The sequence below is a fragment of the Lutra lutra genome, chromosome 5 (genome assembly GCF_902655055.1).
Source record: "Lutra lutra chromosome 5, mLutLut1.2, whole genome shotgun sequence".
NCBI lineage: Eukaryota > Metazoa > Chordata > Mammalia > Carnivora > Mustelidae > Lutra > Lutra lutra.
In genome coordinates this window covers 40,216,571-40,232,854 of record NC_062282.1, presented here as the reverse complement: position 1 = coordinate 40,232,854, position 16,284 = coordinate 40,216,571, and the positions used below count along the sequence as shown (strand labels likewise).

The window sequence follows — 16,284 nt, the reverse complement described above, 5'->3', positions numbered from 1 at the left end:
ACAGTCGTTGGACTCACCATCATTTTGTCTCTTTCAGACACCTATTTTCAGGTGTCTTATGTGCTCCTAAATGTGGCAGATGGAAATAGTTTCTTGGTGAAAGAGATGAGCCTCATGAGTTGGATTTTGAATATGTCCCACCTATTTCCAATGGAAAACTTCGATTGAAACCTGCAACCAGTATTCTTCTCTTTATACTTGATTCTCTGCACACCGTCTTAATGCTATGGCCACGTTGATGCCCTCTACTGTATTTACAGGCCTTATTGTAGTTCTTACTACTTGACAGAATTTGAGGATTTGATCTAAAGGGAATAAGGGATTTTTAAATATTTCTTACAGGTTCCTGCTCAGTGACTTGTATAGAATAGTACTTCATAACACTATTCACTGAATTAATTGGCTGGAAATGTTCTTGGACATGTTCCTACTCTGAGAATTAATATACATAGGCACTTAGTACCTTTTATTCTAATAGGTTTCTTCCCACCCTCCTCCCCCCTGCCCTTGGCTTATGTGTAATAGTTCTTTGTTCAGTTTTATCACCTTCCCAGTCAATGATCCTTCTATTTCAATCCCATTAGACCTAAATATATATTTTAGGTGGGTAACCTTGGTCGCATTATGTAATTGTTTCAGGTCTTAGTTTTATTATTGATAGAATGAGAGCCATAAGATTATCTGCCTCTTAAGATTGCCAAGGGTAAATGAGTTGACACATGTAAAACACTTAGCACAATCAACATTTATTTTAGAACTGTACTTGGTCAATTACAACTGTTGGTTGACTATGGATACAAGAGGGGCAAAATCACGGAACCATTTTGTGAGCATTAATGAGCTCTATTGAATTTACAGTAAAGCATGTTGCATATATTAGATAGAAATTGTGTGCTACACATCCTTTAGTAAAATTTGTAATAAATTATGTACAGATATGTTCACACACAGTGTTTTTGTTTTAAACGTTTACCATCAGGTAACACTGCTGCTCCTTTTGCTCCTCAAGCTTATGGATGGTTCTCTAGCATATGGATAATGTCTGGATGTAGCTTGTAGCAGATGCTGTTGGTATCCTACCCAGATCTCCTTTACTGGGCCAGTGCATCCATCTCCCAGCTGCTGCGAGTATTGGCTGCTAATGACTCACACCTGTACCCTTCTCCAGAGACCTGCCCTTGGCTGACCGTAATTGCCTCATCCCGATATGTCTGGGAGAGTATGAGATCACACCCCTACCCCCTCCTGTTCCCTAGGGGTGGCTCATAGCCAATGACCATACAGGAGTATAGCAGCCCAGCCCCACTGCCTTTGGACTGGACAACTTCTGTGGTTTAGTCCCTACTCTAGAGCTCCTCATTGGATCACGCTGAGGTTAGATTTTTTTTGAAACCATATCTTTGCCTAGCTCCTTCCCAATTCTAGCTTGCTTTTTTCACTCCTGGTTTCTCCTGATAGTACTGTCTGTAATTAGGCGTTCGAGAAATGCCATCTCAGACTCTGTTCCTAGGGAACCTGGACTAAGGTGTTGCTAATTTCGGTGCCTCTGTTTTCTTAGTTCAGCCATCACTTATGCAACTACCTACCTATCTTAAATAATCTCTGGCTTAAGTTTTTTCTTCCTTGGGCTTTGTTTTGTTCTGCTTTCTTGGTTGGATGTTACCTGATCTGCATCACCTCTATTTACATCCCGTATCTTTACATACTGAAGGTTACTCAGCATTAAGTGTCCTTGGTCTTATGACATAGCTGGTTGTTTCAACAAGGTATTATAACAAATACCTTGGATTTAAAAACCTGAAAATTAGTTTTAAACCCTGAGTCATTTACACCTCCCTCTTAGGGTAGTTGTAAGAATTATATGAGCTCTTCTTTTGGAAACACCTAGCACTGTGCCTAGAATGTAGAAAGTGCTTAGTAAATGGTAGGTGTTTGGTAAGTGCTGTTTTTGAAGAGAATCACCCAGTCCGGTTGAGGTGCTCTCATCCCGCTTAAGGACTACCTCTATCACAGTGCTTTATTCTTTTATTATTTTTTTTCCTATTCTTCCAGAAAAATGTGGGCTTCTTAATGTGTCAGCCAGTGATGTGTTGGCCTTCAGGGGAAGAAAAGACCTGATGATAGCTGTCGTTAATTTTGATGGTGAAAATACTCCCACCCTGTCCAGTTTCGAGCTTCCAGTATGATATCCTTGAACACAGAGTTGGAAAGAGATGCACACATTTGGCCCTTGCCAGTTAGTGCATGCCAGCTTCAGTCCTTAACCTCTGTACCCCTAGCACTTAGCGCAGTATATTCAACATAGGAGCTAAATATTCAATGGATGGCCAACATGTAGTTACTAACTGGTTAAGACTTGATCATCTGCACTAAAATGATAACATATCTTCATCTGATTTTCATTGTATAACCAATAAGCCTAAACTCCCCATTTCCCACCCCACCCATACACACTGCCGATGCTGTTCATGAATCAAATAAAAGTAAAGGAAGCAGTCATCATGATGTAGTGGGGAATGCTGGAGAGGTTGTCTACTCAGATGCAAATCTCAGTTTCGTGATTGACTAGACACATGAATGGGGATTACTCTACCTCTCTTGGCCCCAATTTCCTCAAGACAGTTGGACTGGACTGTCTCTCCAGGTCTTTTGGTCTCAAAATCCATAAAGCCTAATTAGTGTATAATTTCACTTCCTCCTTCCCTCATTTCCCTCATTCCTGTACTGAGCTTCAAGTTATATATTATGTTGGATATTGGGAATTCAGAGAAGAATAAGATATGGCCCTGGCTGATGAGAATCTCAGTGTCTTTTTTGTAAACACCCAATCATACCAAGGCCATGAGGATGCTCATTGCCAAATCAGTTTATGCAAATGTATCAAGATTTTAATTCATCACAAATTGCAACACATTGGTACATGAAGGTATTGTGCTAGTAGTTTTCACTTTCTAGATGGAATTAAACAAGGCTGCTCTGATCAGCAAGTAGTTCTTTTAGAAAATATCAAGCTAGTTTTCATTGTCTGGGGGCAAGAAATCCTCTCTGAACAGCTAGGTTACACTGCTCTCTGAGTTAGGCTCAAACTCAATTTATAAAGAGTGGAGTTTATTTAAGGCTAGTAAGCAAAAGCTGAAAATATTTCGAGTTTTGATCTAGAAAGTATCCTGGCTTTTCTCCCATATTTTGATAAGAAAAGTATGAAGGATGACTCCTCAACTTTGGCGGTATTCTTCAAGGCCATATCCACCTGTTGGCTCTCATGCCTTTTTCTCATCAGCCATGTTTTCTGCACTTAATTTTTTAAAAGCTACACTGGTTTCCAGTAGGAATCACTGTTGGGTGTGCCCAACAGTACTGTTGAGTGTTCTCTCAGTTTCCAAAACCTATTTTTTAAAAACAGAATTTGTTTTGTTTTTGACAGGGGCTGATAATATCCGGAAATATTGGAGTCGCTACTACCAAGGATCTCAAGGGGTAATATTTGTCTTAGACAGTGCCTCTTCAGAAGATGATTTAGAAACTGCTAGAAATGAACTGCATTCAGCTCTTCAGCACCCACAGTTATGCACTTTACCCTTTTTAATATTGGCCAATCATCAGGACAAGCCAGCTGCTCGATCAGTCCAAGAGGTATGTCTCATTAACTTGACAACTCTTTGTCTTGTTGCACTTTCACTGCTGCCTTGGAATCTGAAAACTTGCCTGTAATTCGGGGTATGCTGGTTATGTTGTTTTTCCACATGAAACCGTGATTTTCTGAGAAAGTAGAAAGACTGTATCAATCTATAGAAATTATTATTTATATATCTTTTTCCACCTGGAAAGCATAGTTTTTGTTTTTGTGTTTGGTTTTTTTTTTTTTTTTTAACTGCTTACCGAAAGTTAGAGGACTTATCTGAATATTTTTCTCATCTATTTTCTCATCTGAAGGCCTGGTTATTGAACACTTTTTACCCTGCCCGCTTCCTTAGTTCATTCTTTTCTCCAGCTTTTCAAGGAATGCATCATGCGTATTACCATGCATCACTTGCCCTCAAATGTCATGTTCTTGTCCCTCTGAAATGCTCACTGTTGACTAGAAGCAATGAGTCCTATTCTGTAACCAGCCAGGCTGAAAATTGATGTCTTATCTTGCAAGTTCCGTGCCACCAAATACGCTTTAATATGGACCCATTCTCTATCTTCCCCATTTAATTTCATTTTTTAACTTGTATCTCACCTATAAAAGCATGAGTCTAGTTCTGGGGGATGGGAGAGGAATTCAGTGTCTCACCCAGCAGAGTTTCTGATTTGTGGATACTAAAGGAATAAGATAGGTGAATAACTTTTAAAACTTGAATTATAGTGAATTTTAACCTAAGTACAGTGAAATCAAAACTTTTCATGTATCCTTTATGCCTGTAACTTTCAGAATTGGTTTCTCTCCCCTGCTTCAGAAAATTGGTGTGCTTCCTTTAGTGACTCCTAATAAGATGAGTAAGAGGAACAATGCTGCCCTGTAGTCTGAAAAATTGGATGAGGAGTCCAGGACATAAGATGTTCTAACTCCAGATTTCTCTCACATTTAATGTGGAACCCTTGCAAAGAGCTTTGTTCCTTCGCTTGTCTTCTCATCAATAAGATGGCAATAAGGCAGTTTTCTGTTTTGTTTTGTTTTGTTTTGTTTTTTACTAAGTGAGTGGGATGATTTTTGGATAATTCACTTCAGAGTTGACAGTACTAAGCAGTAGAGGGGTACTATGTAGAGAATTTTCATTTAAGTTTTAGGAAAATAGTAAAGAAAGCAAGGGTTTCTTCTTAAGTAGAACTCATGTCTATCCTCTGTTGCTTCTTTAGCATTAAGTGGGCAGCAAGCACCTTTTTCCTTTTTAGATTTTGTGAAATCTATGTATTAAGTGATTAAGATAAAAACAAAGCAATGCAAATCTATTCAGAGTCATTAATGCACAGATCTTTGGCATTGGGGTTGTGGTGCCTTCTTGATCTGTTCTTAAGGCTTTGGGTAAATCTTTTGACTTCTCAGCACCAGTTTTTCTGTCTCTAGAATGGAGGTAATTGTATCTAATGATGGATAGTTATTAGTGTTACATTAGTTTATAATTATAAGGTACTTGCTGAAAATGCATTGTTCTGAGATTCATTGTGGGAAATACAGGTATGTATTAAGAATACAAATAGACTATAACGTTTTATATGTAAGTAATATGGAATACCTCTGTGATAAAACATATGAGATACGTATACAAGTGACCTTGTAACTTAAAATCCCTTTATTCAAGTTATGTAAAAGAGCTGAATTATTATTATTATTTGCTTTTAAATTTAAGAAACTTTTTTCTTAGACATCATAAAATTGAAACTGATGTTTTCTTGAAATCAAATTCGCAACTCAGGGTAATCCTCCATAAAAACTGAATGTCATGTCAAAGAAAGGAAGCTTTTAACAGTTAATTGCTCTGGAATATGCGTTGTGTGTGTTCGCTAGCTACCTTTCATAGGAAACAGGCAGATATCTTTTTATGATTCATCTTTTACTGAGACAGAGGCTGTAAATGTAGAAAATGATTTGAAAATTATTGAAAACTTGTATATACTGGTACATGGATGACTTTGACTTTCTATTTATATCGACTTTTAAGTGAATTTTCCTCAAAATCTTTGCTGGTAATGGAATTTGCAAATGCCATTTTGAGGACTGTTTAAGGCATTTTCCCTATGGTTATTTATATAAACACATACAGGTGTATGTTAACATTTTAGGCTTTAACTGAAGACACGGGCAAATTTGATTATAGATCTTGACATTTCTCGAAACATAATGAAGTGCTTATACTTGGGATTTGGCAGAAAAAGAAATGGAAGCTTCCTCTTTTTACTCAGTGCTTGAAAGACAAAGAGATTTCCTCAGTATAGTACTGTTACGGTGCCTTGTTGAAGTACCCCCAGAAATGTTTTAGGGATTAAATCAATACCTTATTAATAAGTTAGCATAAAAGTGGAATTGTAAAAACTGAATCTTAAACTTTTAATGAATGGTAATCTCATAATTGTTGGGAGGAGGCATGGGTAGAAGAGGGGGTAGGAGATTAAAAAATGAACAAACTTACATGTTATTAGAAATATGTGTAGAATTGGTCATCTGTTTACTGCTCCTCCTTTCCTTAGTATAAAGGTATTACATGCCCTATGCTTATTGCTTATAGACATTTTTATTCATTTGTACCTAATTTGTGTGCATGCCGTGTAATTTCCAAGTGCTAAAAGAGATGGGGTTTTACTTTGCAAAATTCTTGTGATTCTGAGGCAAAATTTTGTTCTTTCAGAATCAAGGTAAATGTATTCACTTTACCAAAAGCACTGAACAAGTCTTTGATGCAGTGAAGAAAAGACAAGGAGTCATAAGGGCTTATTGATTCTTCCCCCCTCCCATTGAAATTATTACATTTTGTGCTTAATACATTGTGCAAAAAATTTGCAATTATTTATCCTGTCACTTGAGTAAAACTTTAAGAATTCATTTATCACTTCATGAGGATAACAGGATATTGTTGAGTTTAGAAGCTGGTGAGATCCCAAGGAGAAAGCTGAGTTATCACTAGGATTACAACAGAGGATAAAAATCTCAGGAGATTGTATATTTAGTCCCCTCCTCTGCCCTGAGTGTTGCCATGTTTGTGTAGAGAAGGAGTTAAGAAAGGAAGACAATGGTTAAAATTACTCTGTAACCCACAGACAGAGGGCAACATGCCCAATTATTTGTTACCCTTTTAGAATGCAAGTGGAGTCTTGTACATTGCATAGTTTGCCTTCTGTAATAAACCTGGTAATGACCTGTGTTTCACTTAGAATTTTAAGATTTTACGTTTTGAGAATTGATAGTAGAAACGTGTTTCTTAACAAATCGTCTTTTTTAAAACCGCAAAACACTGGGAAAAAGAACACCCTTTAGGTACTGTCTAAAAGCCAAGCAGTTCGTGCAACAGATGTTTGTTGTATTCACTTTGGGGAGGTGTAGTTAGCACAGTTTTCCAGAATTTACTCCTATCAACAATGTTTCTGTATAGAAAGTATAATATAAAAATCTATAATTAAGTCAAGGGGCCCGCGTGATTCCTTAGGGAAAATTCTAGTCCAATTTAAATAATAAAGCCCTAAACCAAGAATCATCTTAAGGGTAAATAGGTTGGCTTTTTATTTGTATTGAATTGTAATTGTATCTAATTTGTTTTACAACTCCCAGAGGAGAGCATACTTCAGTTCTGAAGTTATTTAATAGATCAGGAGGATTTCATGAGAAGTTAAGTTGATATAGTAGCCAATAAATGTAATCCTGTTTTCCCTCTACACGTTGCCGATTGGGACTCTTTTACTTCCTAGCTTTTTGAAAGCTTATTTTTGTTTCATTGGGCATTACCATGTCTTATAAAATGACACATTTTGTTAATGTGAAAGAAACTGTTTAACCTTCCAGCAGTCTGGTCTGATTGGATATTCGTCCTTGTCCTTACTTCAAAAGTATTTCATTTTTTAAGAAATAGTACATCAAATAATGAGTCAACTCTGTCGAAAATTTTTGAACTCTGTCAAATATTAAAGAATGTGGAAACTGTGAAATAAAGATTTTTGAGCTGCAATTATAGGGTCAAATGACTGTCTTGGTTCCATGGCTCATTAATTATAGCACAGGAAGATCCAGCTTTTCGATTAGGATGTCAACATTAAGGTTAAAATTTGTGATCAGGCATTTCTTAATTTTCTTAAAATTGTCATTCAGTTCATTACCGTGATGTACATAGAAAGTGGTGTTCTGTTGGAAAAGAACAAAATGTAAATGCGAGAAGAGCATTTGCAAGTATTTTTACGATGATATAAACATTGCTTTTTTAGCCCATGTTTTGTTTTGATTATAAATATTCATAGTTTTTTGAAAAATACTTTTCAATATTCAGTGTATCAGGAATACTTTATCTAGTTCTCCCTTCTTAGTCTATAGACCTCTTCTGGAAGAGACTGCTAGTATGTATTTCATATTATTTGACCACTACATTTACGTATAATTTGTATTTAAAAGTAATTATTTCTAAATTGTATACTTGTTCTCCTTCCTACAAAGGGTCAGAGAATTTTGAAGGATTGAAATGTTTAGACACTGTCTGTAGAATAGTAAGACTCTAATTTAAATTTTTCATTCTATATTCATACTGCTAAACAGTGGAGCGGTGTTTTTTGTTTTGTTTTGTTTTGTTTTGGTATTTTTATGAAGTAGCAAATACCATCTCTGCTTTTACAGGACACATTTTTTTACTGGAAAATACGAAGCAGCATTTAAGTTATGTAACATACTTCGCTTGGTTTATGATTACTTCGTATATGGAGAGAAACGTGTGTGTGTGTGTGTGTGTGTTTTCATACAATAATGATTGTAAAGTGTCATATACTTTAAATCTTAGGAGTCTTCCAAGTTTCTTGACCTGTGTCTTGGCAACATTCTGCAATACTGGTTGGATTTCCCACAGAGCAGTGTACATACCTATTGTGTGAGCAGTCTGAAAAGTCCCTTGTGGGACGTATACTTATTCTAAAATGATATGAGATACAAATTGTTTTTTGTGCATTCCTTACAGATGTACTTTTCTCTGTTACAGTTTAATCTTGGGGAAACAATGAGAGGGTTTGGAAGTCTGTTTTCCATGGAATGACTCTGTGGTCTCCTGAAAGTGTTTACTAACGTGCCCGAGAAGCTGACAATAACCATCATTTCAGTAGTTAGATACATTTATAATAATGATGCTTTTATATTTTAAAGAGCAACCTTTAGCAAATACCAAAACAATATTCCATTGTACATTCATGTATTTACTAAATAGGCACTCCTTGAAAAAATGATTTTGCATATTTGATTTCATTGATTCTAAATCTAGCTGCTTTGATCTTACCATTCAAGGGATCTCGTGGACCTGTATTTCTTGCACCCACCAAGCAGTAATCATGAGAATGTGCCCTGTTTACTGAAAACTAATAAAATTCCCGTTAATGAGAGTTACATCAGGAAGGTCCATCCTGTTGAGAAAATTATTTAGGTTGGATAACAAAGTATAATACATTTAAAAAATAAAACAAGAATTCATTATGTTCTCTTATAAAACCTCCATTCCTCTTTAGTCGGCCACATGCGTATCTTTGTTTCATGTAAGGCTGGCAAATTTTGGAACCTCTTTCCATTCTTACTCATACTTACCGTCCACCTCCAGACGTTTTGCTGCACAGTTCTCCCACCTTTGCCATGCTTCTCCGTTTCCTGATTGTGCACATCCCCAGGTCTCCCTCTTCCCCCCGTTCCTAAACACAGACAGTTAAGATCCAGATTTCCTGTCTTCCATGAAACTCATGTTAAAAACCAGTACTATCTTCTAATTCCTTCTAGAAGCAGATGAAATACCACTGATCTCCTATGTTCTCTGCTTGATAATTAAATTCCCTTCTCTTTTCTCAGTCAGGTTTAGCTGCTGCCTGCTATTTCTCTTTCCCTGGGAAAACCACCTAACGATTATAGGTGACATCAAGAAGTTTCCGTGGGGGGTGCCTGGGTGGCTTAGTGGGTTAAGCCTTCGGCTCAGGTCATGATCTCAGGGTCCTGGGATCGAGCTCCACATTGGGCTCTCTGCTTAGCAGGGAGCCTGCTTCCCCTTCTCTCTCTGCCTGCCTCTCTGCCTACTTGTAATCTGTCAAATAAAAAAATAAAATCTTAAAAAAAGAAGTTTCCCTGAACATTGAAGGCTGAGCTGCCTGTCTTCCTTTTGACTCCCAGAGGTATCCTGGGCATAACCGAATCATAATACCAGCATTAATTTCCTGTAACTTTTCTGTCTACCCCTCAAGATTGGAAGCTCTTTGAAGGACAGGAATTCTGGCTTGTATAAGCCTCTGTGCTTAATTATATGTTGTTGGAATGAGTACAACGGTGGAGTCTTAACGTACATGCCTGTGCTTTCCTCCTGGCTTGAACGCCATCAGCTTCATCCAGATTTCTTAACTACCCAGTCTGCCTCCTGTGTCCTCCACACCAAACCTGACCTTTGACTATTACTCCTAAATTGCATCTTCTGTGAAATTTCACCACTCTGCCTTGGTAATAGTTCTCAAAGGTTCAATCTTCTGGCTACCAGATTTACACATCTTTGTTTTCTTGTATTTTTATGTACTTGTGTTTGTCCACTTGAGGACCTGGCTTATACAAGGTTGCTGTCTCCTTCCCCAAATCCCTCCTAGAAAGTGGCAGGACAGCTCGACTGAATAGTATTCCTTTAATATGTTTTTATTAATTACCTGTATTTTAAGTATGTAGAGCTTATTTTCAGTTGCTAGCAAAGCAAACTTTTTACTTTTGCTCTTTCTTTCCGGTATATGATAAAGCTCAGTGGGCACCTAATTGAAATGGTTTTAAAGCAGTATATTCAATTTATTAAGAACAAATCGAGTTTTATCATAAAAGTGCTTTACATTAATGAAACTTAAAGGATTTTTTCATTTCTTACACTTAATTTTTTTTTTCCTGTGCATATGCAGATATTTTACAGTAATGATTCATAACTACACAATTAGACTTTGACTTTTTCCTTTCTGGGTCTTTTTTGAAGCACTAGGTATTTGAGTGGTCCTAGTGGTAAACTTCACCCTTTTTTCAATTTTGTATTTTGTAAAGATTAATTTTCACAAACTCTTATTCAACAAAGCCAACAAATGATTCTGAGGCAAAAGTTTACAGAATCATTTCCTTGGCCCTAGTTCCACTTATTTATTTACTTATTTCATTTGCAAAAGAAAACTCAGTTAACTACACATTGCATAGTATACAGAGTTAATAAAACATTTGTCGAGTTAAATGAATTTGAAAATAGACACATGGTTAATGTCAGTAAGGTGCTTTGAAGATAAAAAGCACAATAAGCGTTAGTTATTATCATTATGATAATTATTTTCATTATTATTATTACATAGTGTCTGCTTAAAAATACCTTTGGTTACTCCGGGATGGCTGAGGCTAATGAAAGGGGTTATCCTGCTGGGTTTTATCCAGAAGTAAGGAGTTGAGACATAAGGCACTGAGGTTTTGTTTTTTCTTACTAAATCAAGAGATGGTTGTGCTTTTTCCTAAAAATAAAACAAAATCCTGTAATGCAGAAGCATTTGAACTCATTTTGAATAGTTGGAATGTGCTATAATCTCGAAAAACAATATTTGAGGAATAACTCCGGGTCCTCTGAAGGGCTCTGAAATCATAGGCATTGGTTTCTAACTAGTCGGAACCCTTTATTTCTTAGTTAACTAATTACAGAAGTTGTATAGATCTCAAATTTATAAACTAAAAAGAGAAGAGGGCATAGTTATGGGAAGAAATTGTGAAAACTTAATTATCAGAAAAATGAAAAATTATATTTTGGGGAAGTTATCAAAATGTAGCTAATTACATGAATTAACTCCAGTGAGAATATTTCCAGGAGGATTATTCTTTAGAAAGAAGACTCTAAGGTTAAGCCAAATTCCTTACAGGACACTACAGCAATTGTCATCACAAGTCAGAGATAAAGGAAATATGGAAACATTTTAACAGGCATTTATATGAAAGTCAACTGTACATCCAGCCTCATAATCAGGAAGACATTAGTGACATGTCTGAAGAAGACATTCCCTAATATTATTGCAAATTAAATAAGAAAAGACCTCAAGAGAATGAAAAGAGAAAAGGTGCCTGGAGCCAATGAATTACAATTGACAACCTAAAGGCAGTTGAAGAACCAATTGCTGGAGTGATTGCAAAGCTATTCATAGTGTGCAGCAGACAGAGCACACCAGAAAGCTGGAACAATGCCTTCAGTTCAGCAATATTGCTTCAAAAGAATGGAAAGAGGGGAAGGGGAAGAGCCACTGACCCCGAGACCAATTTCCAGGCAGCTGCACAAACTATATACTGTAATTAAAGGTTTTGACCACTAATCACAGCAAAGCCAGACTACAGAAAGTCTAGGGAGCCAGCAAGGTTTATAATGAGGCAGACATCCTTAACTTAAAGCATGGAAAAAGCAGGTAAGAAAACCAGTCCATTTTTGGCAGTGGCTTTGAAAAACTCTGCTGTATTAACACAAATATGAAAATCACATATTTTTGGCCTTCCTTCCTCTACGACCAAAAATGTGCAATGAAAGTTACCTGCTTTCATCTTTTGAGATGAACAGAATACTCTGCTAATTAGAAACTGAAATTTTCTCCTTGCTGCTTTCTTTTCCCCTTTACCTGTGAATCAGGTGTACCTTTGCTGCAAACAGTGAGTAGCCATGTGTCGTGGCACAGACAGACTGCCGCTCAGAAGTAGACGCTCTTCCTGCGTGTTCGGGTGACACTGGTAGACATGCACTAACCCACGGCGGTGTACTTCAGCTATAGAACCTCTTTCCCCTTTTGTTGATGGATAATCCAGAATCTCTTTTTCTTTCTTTAGTAATATCTCTTGATGTAGACATCCATGTTCAGCCACGATTCTATTTACGTATTTATGTAAGACCTTGGAGAAATGGGCTATCTCATGGTTTCAAATGAAGGTACGGTACAGACTTGCAGTACAAACAAGAAGGTCTCAACGCAAGTTTACTGCACAAAAGTGTCATCTCACTTTGAAGATACCACATAGTTCTCCCCTGACTGGCCTGTTAAGATCTTTGCTGTGTTTGATGTCACTGTATCCAATAGTGAAATGGAAATTACCTTCGTGGCTAGAAATTCTGAAATCGAAATTTGCACCCATAAATCCCTGACAAAATAAAATGACAAGTATTCTGTGTTATAAAGGAGGAGTCCAGTAGGGTTTTATTTTGTTTTATTTAGGCTTAGAATGTGACACATTACAGGGCCTGGATTCATTGTGTCAAACATGCTGTGTGTAGATTGAGCTTACTGAAATAAGAATGCTCTGTGAAGAATGCTTAGGTAGTAAACAGTCCCATAAAATAACTGGAATTGTTTTCATCAATGATAAGTGAAATCCACTAAACCTTACGGGAAGAAGGTTCTGCGTATGACCCGTGAAATAATTTGGAGGTTCCATAGAACATAATTTTAACATGTAGAATTTGTAAAATACGATTTATTTTTAGACTCCGGTGATGACTAATAATTTGTCGAGGCAAAATGAGTCTTTATTGAAAGGGGCCAGAGTGGAAAATCTGGGTAACTCGTGTATAGTTTAGACAAGGAGAACAAAGAAATAATGAAACGAAAATAAGAGCTTGGCAGAGGAATCCTTAGAGAAGAGCTAGTTGAAGAGTTACAGTTCTTAAAGGTGCTATGCAAGAGATTCTCTCATGATGCTTTCGTATATTGCATTGAAGAGAAGACTGAATAATCATTAGAGAGCTCCTAAAAAATAGACCAACGATGATCTTGAGATAGAAGCATAATTTATATGCACTAAGTAGTATCATTATTACAGTTATTGTCATTATAGAGAAGCAAATCATTGTGCCCAGGCAGATGCCCTGATTTTCTAAAACATAAATGCTTAAGAAAGAATTTTTCTTATTATATATAAGAATATTTACATTTTACTCTCTCCTAGAATAGTTTCCTTTAAAATGGTATTTGCATAACTTACTGAAAAGGTAATCCCAAATATCTGAATTATTTAAATGAGTGGGAAGAGATTCATTAAGTGTTAAAATGCATGTGTCTACATGTTTGAGCAATAAAGAGAGATGTCAATTTTCCACATTTGTATATGGACTTTGATGTTTTTCCTTAATTAAAGCTCAAGTTTGGACATCTTTCTGTTTTTCCTTAATTAATAATGGCTTTTTAATGACTTTTATATTAACAAGCAAATTAAGCTCGTTTTTTAGCTGAAAACGGGAAAACAGACTTTAAGGTAAAACATAAGATTACCATGGGGCGCCTGGGTGGCTCAGTGGGTTAAGCCGCTGCCTTCGGCTCAGGTCATGATCCCAGGTCCTGGGTTCGAGCCCCACATCGGGCTTTCTGCTCAGCAGGGAGCCTGCTTCCTCCTCTCTCTCTGCCTGCCTCTCTGCTTACTTGTGATTTCTCTCTGTCAAATAAATAAATAAAATCTTTCAAAAAAAAAAATAAGATTACCAGATTGCTTGAGCCTGTTATAGTTAACAGCAATTCTTTATTAATATAGTTATCCGTTTTATACTTTACCAGAAGCTTTTCTTTTTCTCTCTTATTGAGTCTTTTAAACTATATCAGCACAGTTTTCTGCTCTAGGGAAATACAGTCTTTAATGATTCTAGCGCACAGTGCCCCTTTAATTATTCAGAACATTTAGTTCTAGCAGTGTAGATGTAGAAAGTATGGGATATTTTGTTGAGTTTGTACTAACTTCATAGAAGGCCCTAGACATTGCTTTTTTTGGTAAAACACTTGAGATGAATCTGTGTTTTTGTAGTTTTAGCTGTTAAAGACGGAATACAAAAATTGTAATTCCTTTAGTACTTGTTCTTATTTGGATTCTAGTTAGTCAAGATTTTGCCATCTGGTTCTTTACCCATAGTAAAGCTGAACTGAAAAATATGTGCTATTAAAAATGTCATATTTCTAAGATGTTAAAGCAAGAGCTGGCTATAATTGCTGGGTTTACTTTCACTGAAATTATTTTTGGAATAACATCTCTTCTCCAACTCTGCTCACAAATATGTACGAACTTGTAATGAATTGTGGTTGACATTACTTGATCCATTCTCTGTCAGTTAAGATTATATGACTGCCGTCCTACACATAAAGTGTGTGCCTGTCATTTTCATTTGGATCTTCGTGGAATATTACATAATCTTTAAAAATCCATTCATTTCAATTTTAAAAATCCATCTCATTTAAATTAATCTGAATGACTAATAAAACCACATGGTACAAGTTTTTTTTTTAAAAGATTTACTTACTTATTTTAATGAGGTAGGTGGGCAGGGCAGAAGGAGAGAGAAAATCCCAAGCAGACTCCCTGTTGAGCAGGAAGTCTGGACACGAGGCTCGATCTCTTGACCATGAGTTGCTGACGTGAGCTGAAATCAAGAGTCCGACGTTTAACCGGCCGAGTCGCCTACATGCCCCCACATGGTACAATTTTAAGCACTGTATACTTTATAACAAAAAAGCATACAGTGAAAACTATTCCCTGTTCTCCCCATGTGCCCTGGTCTGCTGTATCTTAAAACTCTCCACCTTCCAGGCTACTTGATTACCAGACTTTGTCAAAAGGTTAGAAACACCAATTTAACGAATTTTGCTTAAGAACATAATGAAATATGGACTGTGTATTAATGAACATAATTATCTTTGAGATGGTACTTCTAAGACAGGTGTAATAGGATACTGTAATAATTTCGGGAAAGTTAATTTTAATACTTTAGTCTCTAGATTGTTACCTTGAGTTTTAAGCCTTTTATTGGGGGGGGTGGAGAATTTATAGGGGACTCCAACTCTGATTTCAAGAGGGTGTATTTGGGAGTATATGAGGATAATGTATCTGAGGAATCATACTTGAATGACTTTAAGTATGAAAAACTTCAAAGATACAGATAAGTACAAAAAAAAAGATCTAACAGTGAAACCCATCTACCCATTATCCAGATTCAGCAAATTTTAATGCTTTACCATTTTTACTCAGATTTTTTCCTTAAAGAAACAAGTCTGTAAAAATGCATTTTCAAAGCCCCTTCCCCTCGCTTCTTCAGAAGTGAGTGTATCTTGAAGTTGGTATCTTTCCCAACATACATTTTTATACTTCTAATACATATGCATGTATTTCTAAGTAATATACAGTAGTGTTTTGTGTGATCAAAATTTGCATAAGTGGTGTCTTAGAGTGTATACTTTGTCATGCTTTTTTTCATTACAGTTTTTGAGATTATATGATACATGTAAATCTAACTTATTTATTTTCACTGATATATTATGTTCCAGGGTATGACTATGCCATAATTTTATTTATTTATTCTTACTGATAAACTTAGGTTGTTTCTGGGTTTTTGTGATGACGAACAAAGCTGTTGACGAATATCTCTGTACACATTTCCTTGTGTATATATGCAAGCATTTCTCAAGTGTCTAGATGTCAGATTGGAATTGCTGGCTCTTGGGATATACCGACATTTAATTTGATGGGTATTTAACTTCGCACTCTGGGCGTAGAGGTGACAGGCATTAAGATTCTGAGGTCAGACCATCTGGGTTTAAATCCCTCTTACTGTTGACAAGCTGCATAATATTGAGCAAAAA

The 16,284-nt window shown here is 36.4% G+C and overlaps 1 protein-coding gene across 3 annotated transcripts in view; it reads left to right on the top strand.

Moving 5' to 3' along the window:
* ARL15 (ADP ribosylation factor like GTPase 15) overlaps positions 1-16,284 on the top strand; it is a 404,995-nt gene that overhangs the window by 198,753 nt on the left and 189,958 nt on the right. For all 3 annotated transcript variants that reach the window (XM_047731737.1, XM_047731735.1, XM_047731736.1), the window contains one exon: positions 3,425-3,633. In XM_047731737.1, the coding sequence (XP_047587693.1) occupies positions 3,425-3,633 (209 nt within the window). The remainder of the gene's footprint in view (positions 1-3,424; positions 3,634-16,284) is intronic.